The sequence below is a fragment of the Littorina saxatilis genome, linkage group LG11 (genome assembly GCF_037325665.1).
Source record: "Littorina saxatilis isolate snail1 linkage group LG11, US_GU_Lsax_2.0, whole genome shotgun sequence".
Taxonomy (NCBI): Eukaryota; Metazoa; Mollusca; class Gastropoda; order Littorinimorpha; family Littorinidae; genus Littorina; species Littorina saxatilis.
This window is the reverse complement of record NC_090255.1, coordinates 31,052,956-31,075,846: the sequence shown is the minus strand read 5'-3', so window position 1 is coordinate 31,075,846 and position 22,891 is coordinate 31,052,956. Positions and strand designations below refer to the sequence as shown.

Genomic DNA, 22,891 nt, shown 5'->3' with positions numbered 1-22,891 from the left:
GAGCCATATCCGTATTTCCGGCGCCATTAGCGCACGTCTAAAACCGATGCTCCGCTTTTTTTGGTCGTTTATCGTGATTCATCTTGGTTTACGATCGAATGGTTTGGTCTCAAAGTACATCTTTCGATTCCGCGAACCTTGCTGCGTTGTTCTTTCAAAAAATTTGGAATAGAGAGCGAAGAAAACTTGCTCAAATCCGATTCCGAGGGTGAAGACTCTTCACCTCCATGCTCACAGAGACCCCAGAAAAACATGGTTGAAATCACAAAAGTGAAACAAAAAGAAAAACCTCGACCTCTCTATTATTTGCTTACACAAGAACTATTGGTCTAAAATGCTAACATTCGTTTTCCTTCCGGGGGGGCTTTGCCCCCATGTACCCCCGAACAGGGCTCTGCCCCTGTACCCCGCCGGGGCATAGGCGGCCCCTGGACCTTGGCTTATTTTCAGAGTTTTTGACTCACATGCGAAGCAAAAGTGAGTCTATGTACTCACCCGAGTCGTCCGTCCGTCCGTCCGTCCGGACGTCCGTCCGGAAAACTTTAACGTTGGATATTTCTTGGACACTATTCAGTCTATCAGTACCAAATTTGGCAAGATGGTGTATGATGACAAGGCCCCAAAAACCATACATAGCATCTTGACCTTGCTTCAAGGTCAAGGTCGCAGGGGCCATAAATGTTGCCTAAAAAACAGCTGTTTTTCACATTTTTCCCATTTTCTCTGAAGTTTTTGAGATTCAATACCTCACCTATATATGATATATAGGGCAAAGTAAGCCCCATCTTTTGATACCAGTTTGGTTTACCTTGCTTCAAGGTCAAGGTCACAGGAGCTCTTCAAAGTTGGATTGTATACATATTTTGAAGTGACCTTGACCCTGAACTATGGAAGATAACTGTTTCAAACTTAAAAATTATGTGGGGCACATGTTATGCTTTCATCATGAGACACATTTGGTCACATATGATCAAGGTCAAGGTCACTTTGACCCTTATGAAATGTGACCAAAATAAGGTAGTGAACCACTAAAGTGACCATATCTCATGGTAGAAAGAGCCAATAAGCACCATTGTACTTCCTATGTCTTGAATTAACAGCTTTGTGTTGCATGACCTTGGATGACCTTGACCTTGGGTCAAGGTCACATGTATTTTGGTAGGAAAAATGTGTAAAGCATGTGAGTCGTATGGGCTTTGCCCTTCTTGTTTCTATTTTGGAATTCCCATGCCTGGGAAACACAGTCTGATTTCATACACCCCAGGTCAGTTGTTGCATATGTCAGAAGATACGGTGGACAAAGGCAATATGTTAGCATTTCTTTTCATTCGTGTATATGGAAATTTGTATCGGGCAAGATTGCGTTAGTGTGTGTATTTTTGGGAAAAGGTGTCATGTTCATTGAATGAGAAATAGCTTAGAATGAGGGTTGTCCCATTTCTGTCAAGGTGAGGATGTGTGCACAAACATTTTATTTTTTAAGCCATTTTGTGTTCAGTCTTTAAGAACATTTTAGTGTCAGCAGGATGTAAAGCCTTTGTGTGTTTATGCGCATGTGCATTTTATGACAGTGTGCATGTATGTTGTTGATCTGAATTTTATCCAAAGTATATTTTTAAACTTTTATTTTTGGATTGGAGTATTAAAATGTATGGTTTTATTGCTTTGGTTGTTAATAGAATTTTTGTACTGTCTTCATTTTTTGTAGCTTTTTATTATTTGGACCAAACTCACAGCTCCTAGATTTATTTTTCTTCAGCTGTGACTTTTATAATTGTGCCAGTAATGCTGTGTACAGAAATTTCAGTGTAATGTTGAATCCGTCACCAGTGCTTAAATTAGCTCTTCGAGGTACATTTTCAAGTCTGATAAAAATGTTTATCAATTTTAACCAAAAAAATTATGTTACAAGTATAATTTGTGCTGTATTTCACGGTTGTTTGAACCCCCTACTGAAGAATGTGAATTAACTTGGGACATGAGCAAATGGGTTTTACACAATCAGTACCCATGTTGGCTGAAGCCTGGGTGAAGCCTGGGTGTTATAAAGGCCACGATTCCTGAAAACCAGGTTCATGGGCAATTATCTTCTTGTGGATCACACAATGATCTGTGCAATTGTTATGAAAATGGTTTGTTTTGCATAAAACTGTTTAGAATAAATGTCTCAGGGGCATGCCTCTGTTTGTGAAAATCATGTAAGCATTGAATGTCAAAATGAACTAAGTTCATGGGCAATTGTTATGAAAAGGGTTTGTTTTGCATAAAACTGTTTAAAATAAATGTCCCAGGGACATGCCTGTGTGTGAAAATCATGTAAGCATTGAATGTGTAAAAATGTACAAAGGCGCACATGCAACAATTCTCAAATTATTGGTGCGAGTTACAAATAAAAATGTTTTTCATGTGATATGACTGGCGTGTTCCGTTTGTTACATGAAGTGTTACATATGTTGTTTGTTGACTTCAGATGTGCACCGGCACGGTTGGCCTAGTGGTAAGGCGCCCCTTTTATCGAAAAATAATTCCGGTTTCTTTTGTTGCTCGGTATATATTCTTCAAAGGATTTCTGTACGCTCATAAGGGATTATTGTACATGGATTGTGCAGTGTGTATGGACTACAAGAGAATGAAAGACGAAGAAAGGAATCTACACCCGAAGAATAAGGGCAAAACGTTGTGTGCCTGCTGGTGTCTGTATCAGTGTTTCTATGCCTGATGCCTGCGAGAGCAAGGCAGAAGCTAAAATTGAATTTTTTTTCTAATCCCTTCCTGCTTGAAAAATTAAGTCTGAGTAGCTAACAATCAGGCACTAAACTCACATCTCGATAATACACACACACACACACACACTACTCATACCACTCAGAAAGAACATCTTTTGAATACAAATAACTTTATTCATTGGTGAAACAGCAAACCATTTTACGGTGGAGGTTAGATCTTGTTGAAGGCAGCTATGTCGACACTTTGTACCTGAAACAAATCAACAACAGAATTCTTTTATTAAAACAGCTCTACCTTTATAAAAAAAACCTGTGTGTGTCCAATCTATGATGAACATGATTGTGTTAATTGTAATGGGTCAGATGGCTGTCTACGATAACTACTTTTTGAGTTTTTCATTGCAACCATGAACTCTACACTTTCATGTGAAGCACCAATCCTTCATAGACAGACATATTTCACAACAAATGAACAAATACGTTTTGCCCTTACTGCTATCATCTAATGACAGAGAAGCTAGCATCAATTCTTGCTTCAACAACTGAACACACACCTTTTATATGGCTGGCAAAGACATATTCAGACGTGCATGGCACACAAGAGGATATTGTGTTGGACTTTATGCACATCAAACAAAGTTTGCATAAATCTTCAAACACTCTAAAAACTTAAAGTTCGCAGATTGTTCCTGAGAAGGAGCAAAATCAGCCAAAGCTGATGGTGGAGTAACGGCAGATGACGATGCTACTGCTACCCCTTCAGGGAAATAGTGTGTAGTAACCTCTGCTGCTAGTGCCAACAAAGATGGCAACTTAGTCGAAAAGAGCCATCCCCATCTGCCTCAGAAGCTTCATCTTCCATATCCTCATTATCCTGTTCAGTAGTATTCCAACGATCTTGGAAAGGATGAGAACCGGAAACCAATCCCGCTGAGGCAACATCTGCCGAAACCGGAAAAGGTTGGGAAAAAACTCCCGGAAGCCGGAACTCCGTGAACAGATCCCCCATCCACCTGCCTCATGCCAGCTGAAAGACTGGAAGAGGAAGTGGATGCAGCCTGTGTAACAGCAGCGGAAACCGCAGAAGCGGAACCGGAAGCCGAAGGCTGATGAGTGCCAACTACCAACACCGAAGTGTTAGCGGCAGAAGGCAATACCATCCTGCCACCGGAAGCCACAGCCGCAGAAGCGGAAGCGGAACCAGCAGTGGATTGGTAAGCATCAGCACCAACCGGCCCCATAGAATGGCAACCGGAAGATCCTGTTGTTCTACTACCGGAAGTAGCGGACACATGCTCTTCACACCCCAACCCGTACCCCAGTAGGGCATAAGGCTGACATGAGGAATGAACCTTTTGGCTGGTATGCACTTCCGCTAAAGCGGAAACCGTTGCCGCAGGTTTGCGCGCTTCGCCAAGAACACCTCCTGCCGACGCGTAAGCGCTGAGAGGACCAGGAGGTGCTGTTGCCTGAAAATCAGACAAAAATTTGTCGAAAGAAACATCTGACGACAAGTCCAACACCACTGTTAGATCTCCAACAACGTCGGCAGACGTAATGGTTGCAGAAGGCTCTAAAGAACCTGTGCAAGAGCGCAAAAACACCGCCCGCGACGCTAAAGCGCCGAAAGGACTGGGCGGTGGGTGCTGATGTCTGACAGGCAGACAAAAGTTCATTGACAGGAAACCTGACGTCGAACTAAACACATCTGTCGCCTCTGCAACAACGTTGGTAATCGTAATGATTGCAGAAGATTCGGAACGAACCTGCGAGCGACAGTGCGTTACCTACTCCTGAAGGGAGCAGCAGAGAAGCCTAACTTGCTATTTGTTTACAATCAGCAGTTAACATTCCCTGAACCTCAGAATAAACAATGACAAAAAAAGGCAAGAAGATACCCTTGCTTAACTTCATTATGGTTGTAACAGCTGAGGTTATTAACCGAAGCCGAAAAGACAACTGAGGGAGAAGCGTTATCTATCAACATAGAATAGAAAGCTGCGTATCAGGGTAAAGTCCCAATCTAAAGATGGCTTTTCGCTAAGGAACTTTAGAACTATGAGAGCTATGAGTAGTAGAAGAAGTTCGTGGTTTAGCGCCAGCTTTAACCGTTTTGCCCAACTGAGAACCAGGTGAACGAGTCTGCTTGGCAAAGCTCTTAGTTTCTCTTTATGTCTAGGATATCGGCCATTTTGAAAGTCAAGAATGGTGGACAAATGTTCAAAAGACAAGTGGCAAAACCTTCAAAAACGCTAAGCAATCTTCCCGTTATACAAAAAAAGAAACGCTCTCACCAATTCCTGAAGAAGTACAGAAGGTTGTTGATATGTTACCAAGATTCGATGGCCTTCCCTGAGAGATAGGCCGATGGCTTAAGAAAAAGCCTGAGCACCTCAAAACACGTCATGCAACATGGGTTGAAAGAAAAGGAATGAGTGTCACCGGTATACATCCTGCGCATGCGCGGTACACCAGTAGGGGAGATACCCACCATGGACCGTGCCTTATATGGCATGTGGTTTTTGTTTTAGAGTTATCTCCCCATGTTACCATGTAAGAGTGCTTCAATGTCTTAGCAACTGAACGAGGTTATTGCTATCCATGTGAGTTGGGTAAGAATATGTAATTCAATAAGACATCCACACTGGAATAAGGACGCAAAGAACGAGCGTGTTTGTGTCACTGCGTATTGATCAATGTCATTTTGTGTGTGAAAACTAAAAAAGGAAACAGACAGAAGGAAATCTAAGGCCAAAAAAAAAATTGTCTGTTTAGGGTAACATGACCAAAAAAAGTAGGGTCGGTAGGTAGGTAGGTTTTTTTTTTGTTTTTTTTTTTGTTGTAAATGTTGGCTGAACATTCACTTCTTATATTTGATGAATACATGTTTCAAAACTAACGTATAAATAAAACAGAGAGAAAGGGAGAGAAAGAAACGCCAAATGTCTCTTTTTAGCATTTTTACCTCTTTTTTTTTTGAAATCAAAAAAAAGTTTTTGGGTCGGCGCCAAATCGATAGGGTCGGTCGGGTTACCCTAAACAGACAATTTTTTTTTGTGGCCTAATACAGACCAGGTCTTCAAACTCCTGAACCTTCAGTGCAAGAGACAAACATGCTTGTTAACATAGTAACTGCAAACAACAGAGGTAATAAGACATCCACACTGGAATATGGACGCAAAGAACGAGCGTGTTTGTGTCTCAGTGTGTAGATCCGTGTGAAAGCGAAACAAACAGCACAAGATGCAATACAGACTGGATGAGATGCAATACAGACTGGATGAGATGCAATACAGACTGGATGAGATGCAATACAGACTGGATGAGATGCAATACAGACTGGATGAGATGCAATACAGACTGGATGAGATGCAATACAGACTGGATGAGGTGTAATACAGACCAAGTCTTCAAACTGTTCGATTTCTTCGCGCAAGTCCTCCACGCCGATCTTTTCGTCCTCAACAATACAGATGATGGTGAGTTTCTTCAGGCCGTACGCAACCTCCTGCAGCTTGGCTAAAACACACAATAAACAACCTTTTATACAAACATCCAGCCCTACGCAACCTGCAGCTTGGCTAAAACACACTATTTAACATCCACCTTTTATACTAACCTTCAGCCCTACGCAACCTGCAGCTTGGTTAAAACACACTATTTAACATCCACCTTTTATACTAACCTTCAGCCCTACGCAACCTGCAGCTTGGCTAAAACACACTATTTAACATCCACCTTTTATACTAACATCCAGCCCTACGCAACCTGCAGCTTGGCTAAAACACACTATTTAACATCCACCTTTTATACTAACCTTCAGCCCTACGCAACAACCTGCAGCTTGGCTAAAACACACTATTTAACATCCACCTTTTATACAAACATTCATACAAACTCGCACGTTTAAGCAAGCACGCACACACACAAACATATCGAGGGAGCACCCACCTGCACCCCACACCAGGCCGTCTTTCTGTATACTGCGGACAAGTCTCTCCATTTCCTTCATGTCTGTTTCGTCATCCCACGGCTTGATGTCCAGGACCACTGAAGACTTGGCGATCAATGCTGGTTCTGCAAAGCAATCATAATAATAATAATAATAATGATAATAATAAAACATAGAGCAAGTCCTGATAACTGCTCCACAGGCTTTACAATTCTAATACAATAAAACATTAAAACCACACACAGAAATGCAACTTAAACTAACATAGCAACGAGACAAGTAAGCACAGTCAAAAACAGCACACACACACACAAAATCATTGCAGAGAAATGTGAGAATAAAGAATCAAAACACAAAGAAAGGTTAATTAATGGAATGTATAATAATAGATGCAGCGAAACCTACAAAACTCTGAGAAAATAAAGTCTTAACAGGGAGGTACATGTAGACTTCTTCTTCTTCGTTCATGGGCTTAGACTCCCACGTTCACTCATGTTTTTAGCACAAGTGGGTTTTTACGTGTATGACCGTTTTTACCCCGCCATTCGCAGCATACGCCGATTTCGGGGGAGGCATGCTGGGTATTTTCGTGTTTCTATAACCCACCGAACTCAGACATGGATTACAGGATCTTTTCCGTGCACACTTGGTCTTGTGCTTGCATGTAAACACGAAGAGGGTTAAGTCACTAGCGGGTCTGCACATAAGTTGACCTGGGAGATCGGAAAAATCTCCACTCTTAATCCACCAGGCGGCAGCGACAGGGATTCAAACTCACAACCTATCGATTAGGAGGCCGACGTGTTACCCCCCCCCCCCCCCCCCAATCGTATAATGACACTTCATAATACATATTTGAATACATGATACAAACTCTTACAGTAGATCCCGTATTTCAAGCCCCCCACCCTTTTTTTTTAAAGACAATGCTTGGATATGTGTATGGGTCATGAAAGAGTGACTTCGCTTGCTTTTTTGACTCACATGCGTAGCAAAAGTGAGTCTATGTACTCACCCGAGTCGTCCGTCCGTCCGTCCGTCCGTCCGTCCGGAAAACTTTAACGTTGGATATTTCTTGGACACTATTCAGTCTATCAGTACCAAATTTGGCAAGATGGTGTATGATGACAAGGCCCCAAAAACCATACATAGCATCTTGACCTTGCTTCAAGGTCAAGGTCGCAGGGGCCATAAATGTTGCCTTAAAACCAGCTATTTTTCACATTTTTCACATTTTCTCTGAAGTTTTTGAGATTGAATACCTCACCTATATATGATATATAGGGCAAAGTAAGCCCCATCTTTTGATACCAGTTTGGTTTACCTTGCTTCAAGGTCAAGGTCACAGGAGCTCTTCAAAGTTGGATTGTATACATATTTTGAAGTGACCTTGACCCTGAACTATGGAAGATAACTGTTTCAAACTTAAAAATTATGTGGGGCACATGTTATGCTTTCATCATGAGACACATTTGGTCACATATGATCAAGGTCAAGGTCACTTTGACCCTTATGAAATGTGACCAAAATAAGGTAGTGAACCACTAAAAGTGACCATATCTCATGGTAGAAAGAGCCAATAAGCACCATTGTACTTCCTATGTCTTGAATTAACAGCTTTGTGTTGCATGACCTTGACCCAAGGTCAAGGTCACATGTATTTTGGTAGGAAAAATGTGTAAAGCATGTGAGTCGTATGGGCTTTGCCCTTCTTGTTTTATTTTGTTATTCAAAATTTGCCACACATTATTATAGGCCAGTCACTAGCGAGGGGTGTGTCCACATGACACAGGCCAGTCACTAGCGAGGGGTGTGTCCACATGACACAGGCCAGTCACTAGCGAGGGGTGTGTCCATATGACACAGGCCAGTCACTAGCGAGGGGTGTGTCCACATGACACAGGCCAGTCACTAGCGAGGGGTGTGTCCACATGACACAGGCCAGTCACTAACGAGGGGTGTGTCCACATGACACAGGCCAGTCACTAGCGAGGGGTGTGCCCAAATGACACAGGCCAGTCACTAGCGAGGGGTGTGTCCACATGACACAGGCCAGTCACTAGCGAGGGGTGTGCCCACATGACACAGGCCAGTCACTAGCGAGGGGTGTGCCCACATGACACAGGCCAGTCACTAGTGAGGGGTGTGTCCACATGACACAGGCCAGTCACTAGCAAGGGGTGTGTCTGAATCAGGTGGACGAGGAGCATGTTTGGACAGTTTGACAATTAAACTTAAAGCAAGAAATTATTCACTCTTTCACAACTCAAACAAACCCGACAGAGCTATTTATGGAGTGTGACTATACTGCAAAGGACTCACTCTTAGATTTTTTGGCTGTGTAGTCGGCGATCATCTTCGCCTTCCTTTCCTCCTTCATCTTCTGATCCTGAAACAGGAAAAACCAGTTACCGTCAACTCTACTACAGAAGAACCGCCCGATTAAGACTCCGTGATGTCAGACTCCCCCCTTTTTCAGACCTCGCTTATTCAGTTTAAAGTGTCTGTAAATGTACTCCCATTTTCAGACTTCCTCTTTTTTCAGACCTGATTTTCTCTGATATTTGGAGGTCTTACACTGCACTAGACTCCCAGACAATCCATTACCAATATACTGATTTTAATTTGGGGGGGGGGGGGGGGGGGCCAAATTCACAGTCCATAACACTTAAAAAAGTTGATTTCCCAAACATCATGTTCTCAGTGATTGCGTTATCTGGTAACTTGTGGATTATGATTGCATTATCTGGCAACTTTTGTGGATTATTTTCACTGGTAAAAAAGCTGAAAATACCAGAAATAATGGCATGTTAAAAGTTGGATTGAAAACTACTCAGACAACTCAGACCTTCACACTTACCACTTCATCATCATCACCAAACAGATCAAAGCCGTCGTCATCATTATCATGAATCATGCAAATACAACTCAGACCATCATTCCTACCTCCTCATCATCATCACCAAACAGGTCAAAGTCGTCATCATCAATCATGAATCATGCGAGTACAACTCAGACCATCATTCCTACCTCCTCATCATCATCACCAAACAGGTCAAAGTCATCATCATCATTATCATGAATCATGCAAGTACAACTCAGACCATCATTCCTACCTCTTCATCATCATCACCAAACAGGTCAAAGTCGTCGTCATCATCATTCGCTGCAGCTTTGGAGGCAGGTGCACCACCTTTGCCTTTACCACCCTCTAGTGCAACGACTCTGCTCTCCAGTTTCTGTACCAGGGCCTTCAGGTCATTTGTGACTGTGAACAAGAAATGGAAACGCTCAAATGACTCACCTTTGCCATAGCGTTATATTTTAAAGGGTGGTGGGTTTGGGGGGCTGTTAAAACAGCGGTGTGACCCAGAAATCTGACAGCAGTCATTCACACCCCACAACAAATTTTATTTTTCACTAAACAGTAAAACAAGTGCAAACGAAAGTACATGTACTGGATTAACATTTCTCTAAAAAGTAAATAATTCTGAAGAAAACACACATAAAGAATTTATATGGATCAACATCAGACTATCCCTCTGTAATCTAGTATGCTAGTTACCGAAGAGAAAAGATTAGAACGACAGACAAGAAAGTCTACACTTGACGAAAGCACACGGTCTATGACGATTTCTCGCGATCGCTCTCATGTGACCTAATTCCTCTCGGAATTGTGGAAGATAAAACTACCTTTTTTCAGATCTTTGTTCTCCTTCTCCAACTCGTCCAGGCGGTTCTGTACCTGTGGGCTTGCACCCCCCTGGCCACCCTGAAAACACACACATACATTGTACATATGGCAGTTTACAAAATCATGCACAATGAGACAGACACAAATAAATAAAAGAAGTCATGAAAAGACAAAGCGGTGACATCTGAGAAGACTATGGGAATTTTGAGACAAAAAAATGGCCCCACTGTGTTTGTGTAAGGACTGGGTGGCCGAGTGGTAACGCACTTGCGCTCGAAAGTGAGAGGTTGCGAGTTCGACCCTGGGTCAGGGCGTTAGCAATTTTCTCCCCTCCTTTTCTAACCTAGGTGGTGGGTTCAAGTGCTAGTCTTTCGGATGAGACGAAAAACCGAGGTCCCTTCGTGTACACTACATTGGGGTGTGCACGTTAAAGATCCCACGATTGACAAAAGGGTCTTTCCTGGCAAAATTGTATAGGCATAGATAAAAAAATGTCCACCAAAATACCCGTGTGACTTGGAATAATAGGCCGTGAAAAGTAGGATATGCGCCGAAATGGCTGCGATCTGCTGGTCGATGTGAATGCGTGATGTATTGTGTAAAAAATTCCATCTCACACGGCATAAATAGATCCCTGCGCCTTGAGTCCGAGTCTGGAGATACGCGCGCGATATAAGACTTCATATAACAATATGTATTTGAAAAGATAGTTTACAAGTTATTTCATCATGCCAAGCATGTTAAGAGATACTTTTTCAATAAACTTTCATGTCTCAGTCAGTGAGAGCAAAGAGCGTGTGAGGTAAGTGAGGGAAAGAAGTGAACGTTACGAGTGGTCAACTATGCTGCAAATTCTGACAGAGGAGGACTTTCTTTCTTTCTTTATTTGGTGTTTAACGTCGTTTTCAACCATTCAAGGTTATATCGCGACGGGGAAAGGGGGGAGATGGGATAGAGCCACTTGTTAATTGTTTCTTGTTCACAAAAGCACTAATAAAAAAATTGCTCCAGGGGCTTGCAACGTAGTACAATATATGACCTCACTGGGAGAATGCAAGTTTCCAGTACAAAGGACTTAACATTTCTTACATACTGCTTGACTAAAATCTTTACAAACATTGACTATATTCTATACAAGAAACACTTAACAAGGGTAAAAGGAGAAACAGAACCGTTAGTCGCCTCTTACGACATGCTGGGTAGCATCGGGTAAATTCTTTCTCGTCCCAACCAATATGGGACTCCCCCCTAACCCGCGGGGGGTACAGAGGAGGGCAGGGGTCTTGTCTCTTATAATAATCACTGTGCACAAAACTCTGAAACTACCCTTACACTTATGACAACCAATCAACAAATCAAAAAAGACTCAGTTATTAACACACAAAGGAATTTGATTAAGCTGAGGACTTTTTTTTTTTTTATCTTTCCAGTTCACTTCAGAGTTCAAACACCTGTTTTTCTCTTTTTTTAAATTTATTTTCTTACAAGACCTACCTGTGATGTCCGTGTGCAGTGAATCAGCTTGCACAGAAAACTAGTACTTTAGGAACTCGTACATGTTGACAAACATATGCACATCCTTGTGAATGTTCAATTACAGACCTGCTATCACATCATCAAGTTATCAAAATAAAAGAAGAAAATTTTACATTTATATTAAACCTACCGAGTTAAACGGAAAAGCTTTCATCTTAAATACTCGTCTAAGGCCAAAAAAAAAAGAAGGTCTGTTTACGGTAACCCGACCGACCCTAGTTTTTAGGCCCGACCCTAATCTTTTTTTGGATCGTCTGAAAAAACAAACAAAAAAAAACGCATCCAAAATAGAGCTGTTTGCGCTCAAACACCAGACGACAGAAGGGAGGTAAGCTCAAAGTACTGTTTATAGTTATGTTGGGCAAAAACAGGGATTGATGAGAAGAAATGAACTGTGAAACATCATAGAGAGGGGAGAAAAAAAAAAGAAAAAAAAATGGAAAAACAAAAAAAAAAAAAAAAAAAAAAAAAGCCGACCTACCGACCCTATTTTTTCACCCTATGTTACCGTAAACAGACTTTTTTTTTTGGGGGGGGGCCTAATGAAGTAAACGGTAACAGGAAATGAATTTAGATGATCCAGATAAAACACAAGGAATTAAAAGTTTCCTGAAAGAACTTAAACTGCAGACCTTGATATTTGTCTCTGACAAAACATTTGAACTAATAAAAAATCATTCGAATCAGTTAGGTTCTAAATTAAATTAATAAAATATTTGATGCCAAAACTTATCTTTTAACAGCCTGATAAACTTTTATCATCAAATTCAAGACTTCCTTATGATGAATTAATAATCACATAAATCTTAATGATATTCATGCACAAACAAAACTGCTAGCAACGGGCATGCCAAGAATTAAGGAAAAAACGTCCTAAATTGCCCTCTTCATAAGGCCAAAAAAAAAGGTCTGTTTACGGTAACATAGGCCAAAAAAATAGGGTCGGTAGGTCGGAATTTTTTTCCCCCCAAAAAACCCCATATTTTTACGTTATTTTGCAAAAAAAACAAGATTTCCCCCCCCCCCCCCCCCCCAAATGCCAAAAAAAAGTCTAGGGTCGCGCGAAAAAAATAGGGTCGGTCGGGTTACCGTAAACAGACCTATTTTTTTTTTGTGGCCTAAGCAACACTCATAACTGTAGACTGTTGTTTTTTACTCTCTATATCAAACAGCCTCCCAAAACTATGACTGTGTATGATCTGAGAAACAAAGGGACGAAAGCGCTCCAATAAAACACATTTTATGATTTAGAAAAAGACAAGTATAAATTGACACTTGATAGTTACTATACATTGTAACTGTCCCCCAAAAGTACAAACTTGTGTGAATGTGACATAAACTGTACAAAGTGCACTTCTACACAAACAGTTGAGAAAATCTGTTCTTTTTCTCCCAAATTTAAAGACCAAAAGCAAGCTCTCAAATTGAGAGACAAAGAGCAAATGCTTTAAAAACCACATCCATGAACCAGCAAAAACAGCAAGTGCTTTCCTTTGAACTTGTATCTTGTGTGCAAAATTCACTTGAAAATAAGAACATCTAGACACACAGTTTTTAAACTTGTGAACTACACACAAAGAACACAAAATCACACTAAAAACACAGTGACCACAATAATTCTTGTACAAATAAATGAATAAAACAAGGACCACACTAATTCTCACTAAAATACATTAACACAACAACTGCACCGAAAAACAAAGATTTTTTGTATCAAAATGATTTCAAAAAAAGAACGTTTAAGCTTAGAATGCTGAGTGTGATGTGGACATGATGAAAACTTAAATGAAATCTTTGCAAAGTGGATGGTAGTCAGCTAAGTGCATGATGCAATGAACGTCAACCAGCACATTTATCTAAAAGCAAACTGAGCACTACTCACTGGCTGTTTGAGGGCGTTTTGAATCTGCTGCCGCGCCTCAGATATTTCGTTTCTAAGAGAACTTCCGCCACCCTATTGAATATAGCAATGAATGGTTTAAAATAAGTTCAGTCTTAAAAACTTGGCAAAATGCATGATTTCAAAAGCTAAGAAACAAATCATGTCCCATCTGGGATTAACACAAAAGAGAAAAAGTACACACACAAAAATGCAATGGATGCAAACCTACACAAAAATCTGGCAGGTATTCAAATAGATTTTTCTTTGGGAATAATTTGGCAAAAGTTCACTTGAATAATTTCGACAAAGCAAAATCAAACCCTGAACAAGTGACTTATCCTATTAAAAAAAAAGTATTTAAAAAATATTTGCAAACTGCATTAAATTAAAATGTATTCATGATGCTACAAGTACAAGACTAAATGTGTGGGAAAAAAGAAGGTAAGGCAACAATTATCTATACCTGCTCAAAAACTGACAATTTAATTCTAATTTATTATCACACACAGACAGACAAATACACATGAGAAGGTGACAAGATTTACAAAATGCCTGACAGTAAAGTGCAGTAGTGAGTATTCCTCTCACTTCAATAGTTTTCTGCACTGAAACTTCCCTTACATAATGTAAAAAAATAAATATACAAATAAAGAACAAAAAACCTGAACAATCTAAATAGTAGTTAATTGTTTAAGTATACTGACATATGCTAACATAATAACACCCCCCCCCCCCCCCCCCATAAACTAAAAGTAAAAAACCTTTCCAAAAAGAATTATATTGACAAAAACAAAAATCTGAGAATTGATCATGTTTGATAATGATATGCCGAAAGTAACTAATTTCTGTTTGCAATCAACATAAGAAAACTGCATTATATTATATCTCTTTTGTTAAAGATAAAATACGTTTACTGCAGATTTCCACACTTTTTTGGATGAAGGCATTCATTAAAACACTCTTCCCCTCAATAGACCTTTTCGGTATCTGAGCAGCTCTCGCGAGACACGCTCTTTGTTATGCTTTGAACATCGCGAGAACTTCGAACCTTGGCTTGTGCAGCTCGCACGAGATCGCTGTACCACATGCTTTGCTATGCTCTGAAGTTTGCGAGAGATTACGAGAGCTTGGAATTGAGGTCTAACGAATGACGTCTCACAACGTGCGCGGTCGTCCTTGGCGGTCAAGAAAGCCGCCGCGATCATTGCACAGACAACACTTCTAAACCGCCAATATTTTTTGTGCGCATCACGTGCTCCACATAAATCGGCTGGAAACGAAGCAATTGGGAAACCTGGATACCGATAGGGTCTATAGTATTAGTGTAAGGAATTTTCTTTGTTATAGGACAAGGGATTCTGAAATCCCTCTTTTTACCAAAATTACTTGCAGCAAACAAGGCTGTGGTTAACACCTACTTTTGTGGCTATTATAGGCCAACAACAACAAAATGTTGGTTTTGGGTAACCCGACTGAACCTATTTTTCTTGACGACCCTAAAACTTTTTTGGTCATTTCTCAACAACAAAAATGTTTTGCACATTTTGCGAACTATACCAAAAGTAAGGGAAGTAACCTCCTTTGAGTTTAAGACAAAATGGTATTTGTGATGTTTTCATATTATTATGAGGTCAATTAAATTATTAAAAAAATAAATATAAAAAAGTTTTTTGTGTCACGTTACCTGAAACCAACAAAATATGTTGGCCTCAAGACAAAAAACCAACAACCTTAAACAGGGGCTATAAAACTGTAACTGTAAATGAACATAAGGCCTAAAAAAAAATAGGTGTGGTTACGGTAACCCGACCTACCCTATTTTAAGGGGCCGATCCTATAACTTTTTATTACATTTGTCAAAAAAAACACAAAAAAAAACAAACGAGTGCAAAAAACGCAATGAAAGTGAAAGCGCCCGTGTCGCACACTTATTTCCCTGTCAAGTAGGTTTAATTTGTACACATTAGAAAAAAAAGTTAAAAAAAAAAAAAAGTGATTGCCTACCTACCTACCCTATTTTTTTTGGCTATGTTACCGTAACCACACCTATTTTTTTTTTTTGGCCTAAACACTTTTAACGTGTGATCTTCATACTTTATTGATACAATTTACGTTTTTTCTTTGGAAAAGAGAAAAATACGGGTAATCACCTGAATAGCCCCTGGCTGCGCGGTCCCTGCCTGTACGGCATAGAAATAGGCCTCTGCTTCTTCAAAACGCTGCTTTTGCAGCCAAACGTTTTCCTGCATCAGAGGGTTGGCCATTGCTGTTTTTCTTTACCTGTTTAAAAGAAATTAGAACAATCAAAGACAGAAGTGAAGTCATCGATAGTCTAAAGACAGGAAATCTTTGCTTGGAAAATGTTGCTGTCATTTTGAAAAGCTCCTAACCTTGTTACAGCCGGCTTTTGGCTGTCATTTTGTCACGGAAAAAAACAAGACCAACAACATTCCGGGACTGCTGAGCAAAAAATTCCCCTTCGAAACTGGGGAAGACAAGCAACAAAACATATATTTTTGCCAGTTTAACTTTAAGAGAATGACAGTTTTTCAAAAAGGAACTTTTCTTTATGCGTTTCTTTTTCATGATTTAAGACCAGTTCCAATGAGTGTCAAATATGTTTTGCATTGTCTGTACACATGTGATGAGAAATGGTATCAGCGTATGCAGGAGTGTCCGTACTATATGGAGTTACCGGTGTTCGCAAATATTAGTTTAAACTCATTAACAAATTCAAAAAGTCACGTAAAGGTACGTTTGAAATTGTCTAATATTTATTTCAAGAGAAGACAAGACTGTTCTTTAGATTTACGAGCGACAACAAGCAGTACAACTCGGTCATACCACTTCGAAGCAGCCGACTGAACCAATGTGTCGCCGAAAAAGGAAGTACACGTGCATGGGAGCAGATCGGCAACAAATTTCTTGATTTTTAAAAAGAGACAAATCGACCATTATGTGATAAAAGATCTTTAGAAAATAAAACCTTGTCGTTTCATATTTGCATATAATTTTCAGACTGCTGTCGGATTTATTTGTATAATTTACTGCGTATCTGTAACTATTGTCTCAACATGGCCGACAAAATCACAAGTACTTTGCCGCTCTCTCGAGTAAAAACGATTATGAAGAGTTCGCCAGATGTTTCGAGTATTAGCCAAGAAGCCTTGTTTACGACAGGGAAAGCTACGGTATTTTCTTTTTTATTGACCTTTTCAGACTCAGAAACAAGAGTTATAACTTATATGGGTTACAATGTTGATTGTTGTCCACACCTCATCGACTAGTACTAACAATAACATTAACAAGAACTTTACAAAGTTCTACTAGAAGTAGTACAGTGGTACCTCTGTCTAACGACTTTGAAAATGTAACCGAAATGCGGTCGTTAGACGGAGGGTCGATATATAGAGATTTGGTTTGTTACGTCTATGTTCGGGTCCGTCAACAGGGTTCGTACGCTCCTTGAATCTCCTTGAATCCCCTTGAATTTTCAACCCCCCTTTTCAAGGACCTTGAATCTCCTTGAATTTGGAGAAAATGGTCATTCTTGTGTTTAACCTCCTTGAATTCTGAAGTCTAGGCACAAAAAAAATGTTAATATTAAAGTTTTTCAGCAAAATGAAGCAACTTGACATTTTTGTTCGTTGCTGGAATGGGCAGCAAGTCCAAACGGAATACTACGCTTCCAAATTTCTTGGACATGCTTATGCAACCACCCTGATTGATTCTCTGGAGCCTGCCATGGTGGAGCTGGGATACCGGAAATACTCCTTGAAAACTCCTTGAATACTCCTTGAATTTCACTTTCAGGTGTCTGTATGAACCCTGGTCAATGACCTGTCCCCAGTTTCTTTTAAGGCGAGAATTGGGGAGTGGGGCGAGGAAGTACAGTTTCTTGGGCAATTCTCGCAGCGAGGAACAACGCTAGAATGCCTTGGAGGTTCTCGCTACGTGAGAAAAAATGGCCGCCGCACTGCTGCCAATCCGATTAGCTGAACAGTGGCCGTTTCCTGAACAGTGCAGACGACCTTTTTGATATTATAAACCAATGGTGTTTAATTCTTGCGTAGCTAGCCATCAAAGCGTTTCACATACAGAAACACGCTTGCTTCGTAGCTCCACGAACGGCTAGCTGCAAGCAAGTCTCTCCAGAAAGAAACAAGTGTCAGGAATGACATGGGTGTTTTTCTTATTATAATATTAAACTAAGGTATTTTCACTAACTAGTGTCTCGTTGGATCTTTTTGGAATTTCAGTATAAACCTTTGTTGACGTAAAGAACCATGTGCAGCAGTGTGTTAAAACTGATTAAAAAAATTGTAGTGAAAATAATAATAATAATAATAAATGAGCATTTATATAGCGCAACATCATAACTTTACAATTATGCTCTTTGCGCTTGACACATTTAAAATTCAAACACATTCAAGCGTCTATTTTCACGATAAATCTTGACTCGTTCCTTCAAGGGACGTAACTGCCCTGCAGACTGTCAACAGTTAGGTAATTTAGGACACTACACTACTCACCTTCAAACTTCACTGACGGGATTCTGCGGAGAATTTATTGATTCAAACAAACGCGTTGTTGCATACCTGATCAGTCAGTCACGGATCGGGGAAAACAAAAAAACAGTTCCAGATTTCAAAACCATGTTTGTCAGCCATGTTATCTCGACAGAAAACGTTTGCACGAACTTTGCTGACATACATCACAAAATTGTATGACGTCACCACAAATTTCACTTTTGAGACGATTTGCGGGTTACTTTCTCTGTTTCAGTTTCATGATGTTTCTGTATCTTTGCGTGCATATAAGGTTGGAGTTCTTGCAAAGTTCTTTGCAAAATAAAGTAAAGATATGGCAAATGAGCTTTATCTAATCAAAATAAGTAACAACAACTTGAAATAAAAAGGAAAAAACATGGCTGTACTTCAGTCGTTTGCGTGCCGAAATGATGTTGTAGAACTTGTACCGCATGGAAAGGATTCCAGGACGTTTTCGCGTCCGTTTCACGTACTAACTCGACTGGAAATATAAGTTAAGGGAACAAAACTCTGATAATTTTGGGAAAAGTCATTATAAGCCCACAGCAGATTGATCAGTGGTTGGGCTAACAGTTAAAGTACCAGTGGTTGGGCTAACAGTTAAAGTACCAGTGGTTGGGCTAACAGTTAAAGTACCAGTGGTTGGGCTAACAGTTAAAGTACCAGTGGTTGGGCAAACAGTTAAAGTACCAGTGGTTGGGCTAACAGTTAAAGTACCAGTGGTTGGGCTAACAGTTAAAGTACCAGTGGTTGGGCTAACAGTTAAAGTACCAGTGGTTTGTGTGAGGGTCCAGGCAGATCCTGGAGTTTCATGAATCTCATTCTTTACCTGAATCAGAATGAAAATTGCATCGACATTCACTTATACTTTGATGATCATTTATGACCGTGGTTGCTAAACGGAAGAAGAACTAGTGCTGACTTGTTTTGGCTGGTTTGCCTATCTGCCTACAAGTACAACCAATGGCCTTTCAAGTTGAATTCTTCAAATAAACATTTGGGTTTTTTACTTGCAGGAGCTGTTTATTCAAGCCTTGGCAAAGTTTTCTCTGGAGCAGAGCTCAGACTCAAGCAGTCTAGAATACAAAGACCTAGCTGAGATCGTCAATACCGAGAGTACACTCCAGTTTTTACAAGGTGAGTCTACTTTTTGGCTAAGGCCAAAAAAAAAAAAGGTCTGTTTACGGTAACATAGGGTGGAAAAAATAGGGTCAGTAGGTTTTTTTTTTTTTTTTTTCCTTTTTTTTCCCCCCTTTTTTTTCCTTTTTTGTTTTTTTCCTTTTTTTTTTTTCTCCCCTCTCTATGATGTTTCACAGTTCATTTCTTCTCATCAATCCCTGTTTTTGCCCAACATAACTATAAACAGTACTTTGAGCTTACCTCCCTTCTGTCGTCTGCTGTTTGAGCGCAAACAGCTCTATTTTGGATGCGGTTTTTTTTTTTTTAGACGATCCAAAAAAAAGATTAGGGTCGGGCCTAAAAACTAGGGTCGGTCGGGTTACCGTAAACAGACCTATTTTTTGTTGTTGGCCTAAACAGTTTTCTTTGCGCAGAGGGAGTATGAAGCTAATTGTATTGCTAATACTACAGTCCAACCCCCCTTTTAAGACCTCCACAAATCTGAAAAAGTCAAGGTCTTAAAAAGGCGGGAGTCTTCAATGGGGGGTTCCACTGCATAGAGTTAGACAGACGAAGAAGAGAAGCAAAATACAGTGATAACAAGAAATTCCTACGAGGTAGGAAAAACACCCCCGTCAAAGGGAAATAACCTCAGTTGGTGGCAGTGACTGAGTGAGAATGGTTATTTCCCTTTGACCATGAAGATGTTCCTCTATAAGTCCTTGTATAATTTTAATCCACCAATAACTCCCTAACCGTGTGTTTGACTGGTCCCAATTTTTGTAAGGACCGTCTCAGGAATGTATAGAACCTGTTCACCAAGTTTGGTGACGATCGGTCCGTTCATTCTTGAGATCTATATGCGAACACAAACACACACCCAAACAAACAAACACATCGAGCGAAACCTATACACACCCCTATACCGGGGGTGTAATAATACCTGTGCTAAGCTGACACCCTGTGGACCAGCGAAAAGTGTTCCTACACTGCAGGTGTCATTTGACAGGTAAGATTGGTCATTGGAGGAGCATAACATCGCAAGTATAGTGGAAACCCCCACTCCCCTTTTTTGTAAAGACTCCCTTTTTTTTCTGCGTTCGTGGGCTGAAACTCCCATGTACACTACGTGTTTTTTGCACGAGTGGAATTTTACGTGTATGACCGTTTTTACCCCGCCATTTAGGCAGCCATACGCCGCTTTTCGGGGGAAGCATGCTGGGTATTTTTGTGTTTCTATAACCCACCGAACTCTGACATGGATTACAGGTTCTTTTTCGTGCGCACTTGTTCTTGTGCTTGCGTGTACACACGGGGGGTGTTCGGACACCGAGGAGAGTCTGCACACAAAGTTGACTCTGAGAAATAAATCTCTCGCCGAACGTGGGGACGAACTCACGCTGACAGCGGCCAACTGGATACAAATCCAGCGCGCTACCGACTGAGCTATATCCCCGCCCAGACTCCCTTTTAAGATCTTGCTTTTTCAGATTTTCTGTTCACAACCTCTGTAAATTTACCTCCATTTTAAGGCTTTTTAAAACCTAATTTTCTCAGATTTTTGGAGGCCTTAAAAGAAGTGCTCTACTGTGCCACTGTCCTATACACTGAGACTTTCAACAGCAAACTATTTTTTCACCAATAAAACCGTTAGACAAATAAACTGTGTTTTGGCTTACATTACTCCATGAGGAAGGAAGTGCTCACCAAGTACTAAGTTTAACTTTAACTAAGTCGATATTTAAATAATTTTGGTTAAAGTCAAAACCCAAAAGAAAGTTTGTAGTCCTTTTTGTTAGCTGGTTTTAGGCTGATCATCTATTTGTTGCTATATTGTACCGTTTAGTTTTACAAAGGGAAACACAAGTCAATGTTAGTTTTTTCATACGCTGCAAGTGCAAGCAACATGATTCATGTTGGTTTTTTTTTTAAATGGCGCCGTTGTATGGCGACATGGTTCGGCGGTGGCTGATTGTTGTCCTGTTTGTACGGGCTGTTTTGAGTGGAAAGACTGAAAGTGTGATTGCATACAGCCGCAAAGATCTTCTGAACTGGCTAGATTATGATTATATAATTTTATGTGATGATCTGACTAAATGATAATAATTACGTGTACTACTTACTTTTAAATGGATTATAATTTTTAGGTATTGTTCTAGTATTCACTAATGTTGCATTGATATTACTGGCACCCCTTTTAAACTGATATGGTTTTTACCTTTACAAGGCGACGATGTGAATTTGTGATGTAGATATGTGGCTGGTTATGTGTGAGTATGTAAATAATTGTGTGTGTGTGTGTGTGTGTGAGTTGTGTCTGTGTGTGCATGACAGTGTAATGTACGTATGTATGCATGCATGGTGATGTGTGTCTGCATATGTGTCTGGTTGGTTTTTATTTTATTTTTACCGTGCCGTGCCAAGATGAAATTCTTTTGCAAAATTGGTGAATAAATATCTTGTATCTTGTATACTTCACAAATGACAGTCACATTTTACCTTTGTATTTTTCAGACATAATCCCACGAAAGATCAAGGTGCGAGACTATTACAAGATCTGTGAAAAACGAGAACAATCCGAAAAGTGACAAGAATATGTGAGCAATAGTACATGGGATGAATGTGAATACATGTATAGCTGAATATCTTATGTTGTCTGAATGACTGGATCCGAGAGAAAAAACTTCAACATTCTTGAAATAGAATAAATATTTTTTAGTTTTCAGTAAGAGAAGCCTAATGTCATTGTGGTTTCAGCAGTGTTAACTTTAGGTTTGTGAACATTTAGGGCTGGCAAATATGAAGGAGACCCTTTTATGGTTTGAGTTTTGCTAGCTTGTTATTTTTTATAACGTTTGGATTTGATTTGACAGTAACAAGTGTTCATATTTGCACCTGTGGGTGAGTTGTATGGTCGAAGTTTGTGCATGACTGCCTGGAAGGAATGTGTGATTGTTCAGTTGTGAATAAACATTTTGGTAATAAAAAGTCACGTGTTCGTATCTGCATGTGTGTGTGTGCATGCGTGTGTGTGGTTCATTAGAAAAGCATACGATTTTCCTGCTCTGATATAGTATAACTGCAAAAGGGTTTCATAAGTAATGTTTCCAGTTTCCGTTCTTCTTTTTTTCCATTCATGCTCACATTTGCAAGTGATAAACAGCTTCAACTCTATGTTACATCATCAAAAGAAGCTGTATTTAAAAAAGAACAATAACTGTCAATGCCAAAATCAATATCAAACCATGAAAATAATAATTTATTTAAAAGTCAAAATCAAACAAGAATAGCAATGACCTTTTTTTTGTCAAACCGAGAAATGTAATTTTATATGAATTGATTTCAAGTAATATACTTTAAACTTTGAAAATGATAATGAACAGGTGGGAAAACATTCTGAGGAGTCTAAGAAAAAATGGAAACCTCAAAAGA

At 39.9% G+C, this 22,891-nt stretch overlaps 1 protein-coding gene across 3 annotated transcripts; it reads right to left on the bottom strand.

Moving 5' to 3' along the window:
- Positions 1 to 2,879: 2,879 nt before the first annotated feature.
- LOC138980618 (elongation factor 1-beta-like) lies at positions 2,880 to 16,718 on the bottom strand. 3 transcript variants are annotated; one of them, XM_070353540.1, is made up of 10 exons: positions 16,635 to 16,718; positions 15,941 to 16,070; positions 13,791 to 13,862; positions 11,867 to 11,893; positions 10,372 to 10,450; positions 9,795 to 9,946; positions 9,001 to 9,067; positions 6,678 to 6,803; positions 6,130 to 6,245; positions 2,880 to 2,976 (listed from the first exon to the last, which is right to left on the bottom strand). In XM_070353540.1, exons 2-10 carry the CDS (start codon positions 16,052 to 16,054, stop codon positions 2,938 to 2,940), a joined length of 792 nt encoding a protein of 263 aa, XP_070209641.1. In that variant the 5' UTR covers positions 16,055 to 16,070; positions 16,635 to 16,718; the 3' UTR covers positions 2,880 to 2,937. The 3 variants fall into 3 exon arrangements, with proteins under 3 accessions (XP_070209641.1, XP_070209642.1, XP_070209643.1); XM_070353541.1 differs by lacking the exon at positions 11,867 to 11,893; XM_070353542.1 differs by lacking the exons at positions 11,867 to 11,893; positions 13,791 to 13,862.
- Between the last annotated feature and the right edge of the window lie 6,173 nt (positions 16,719 to 22,891).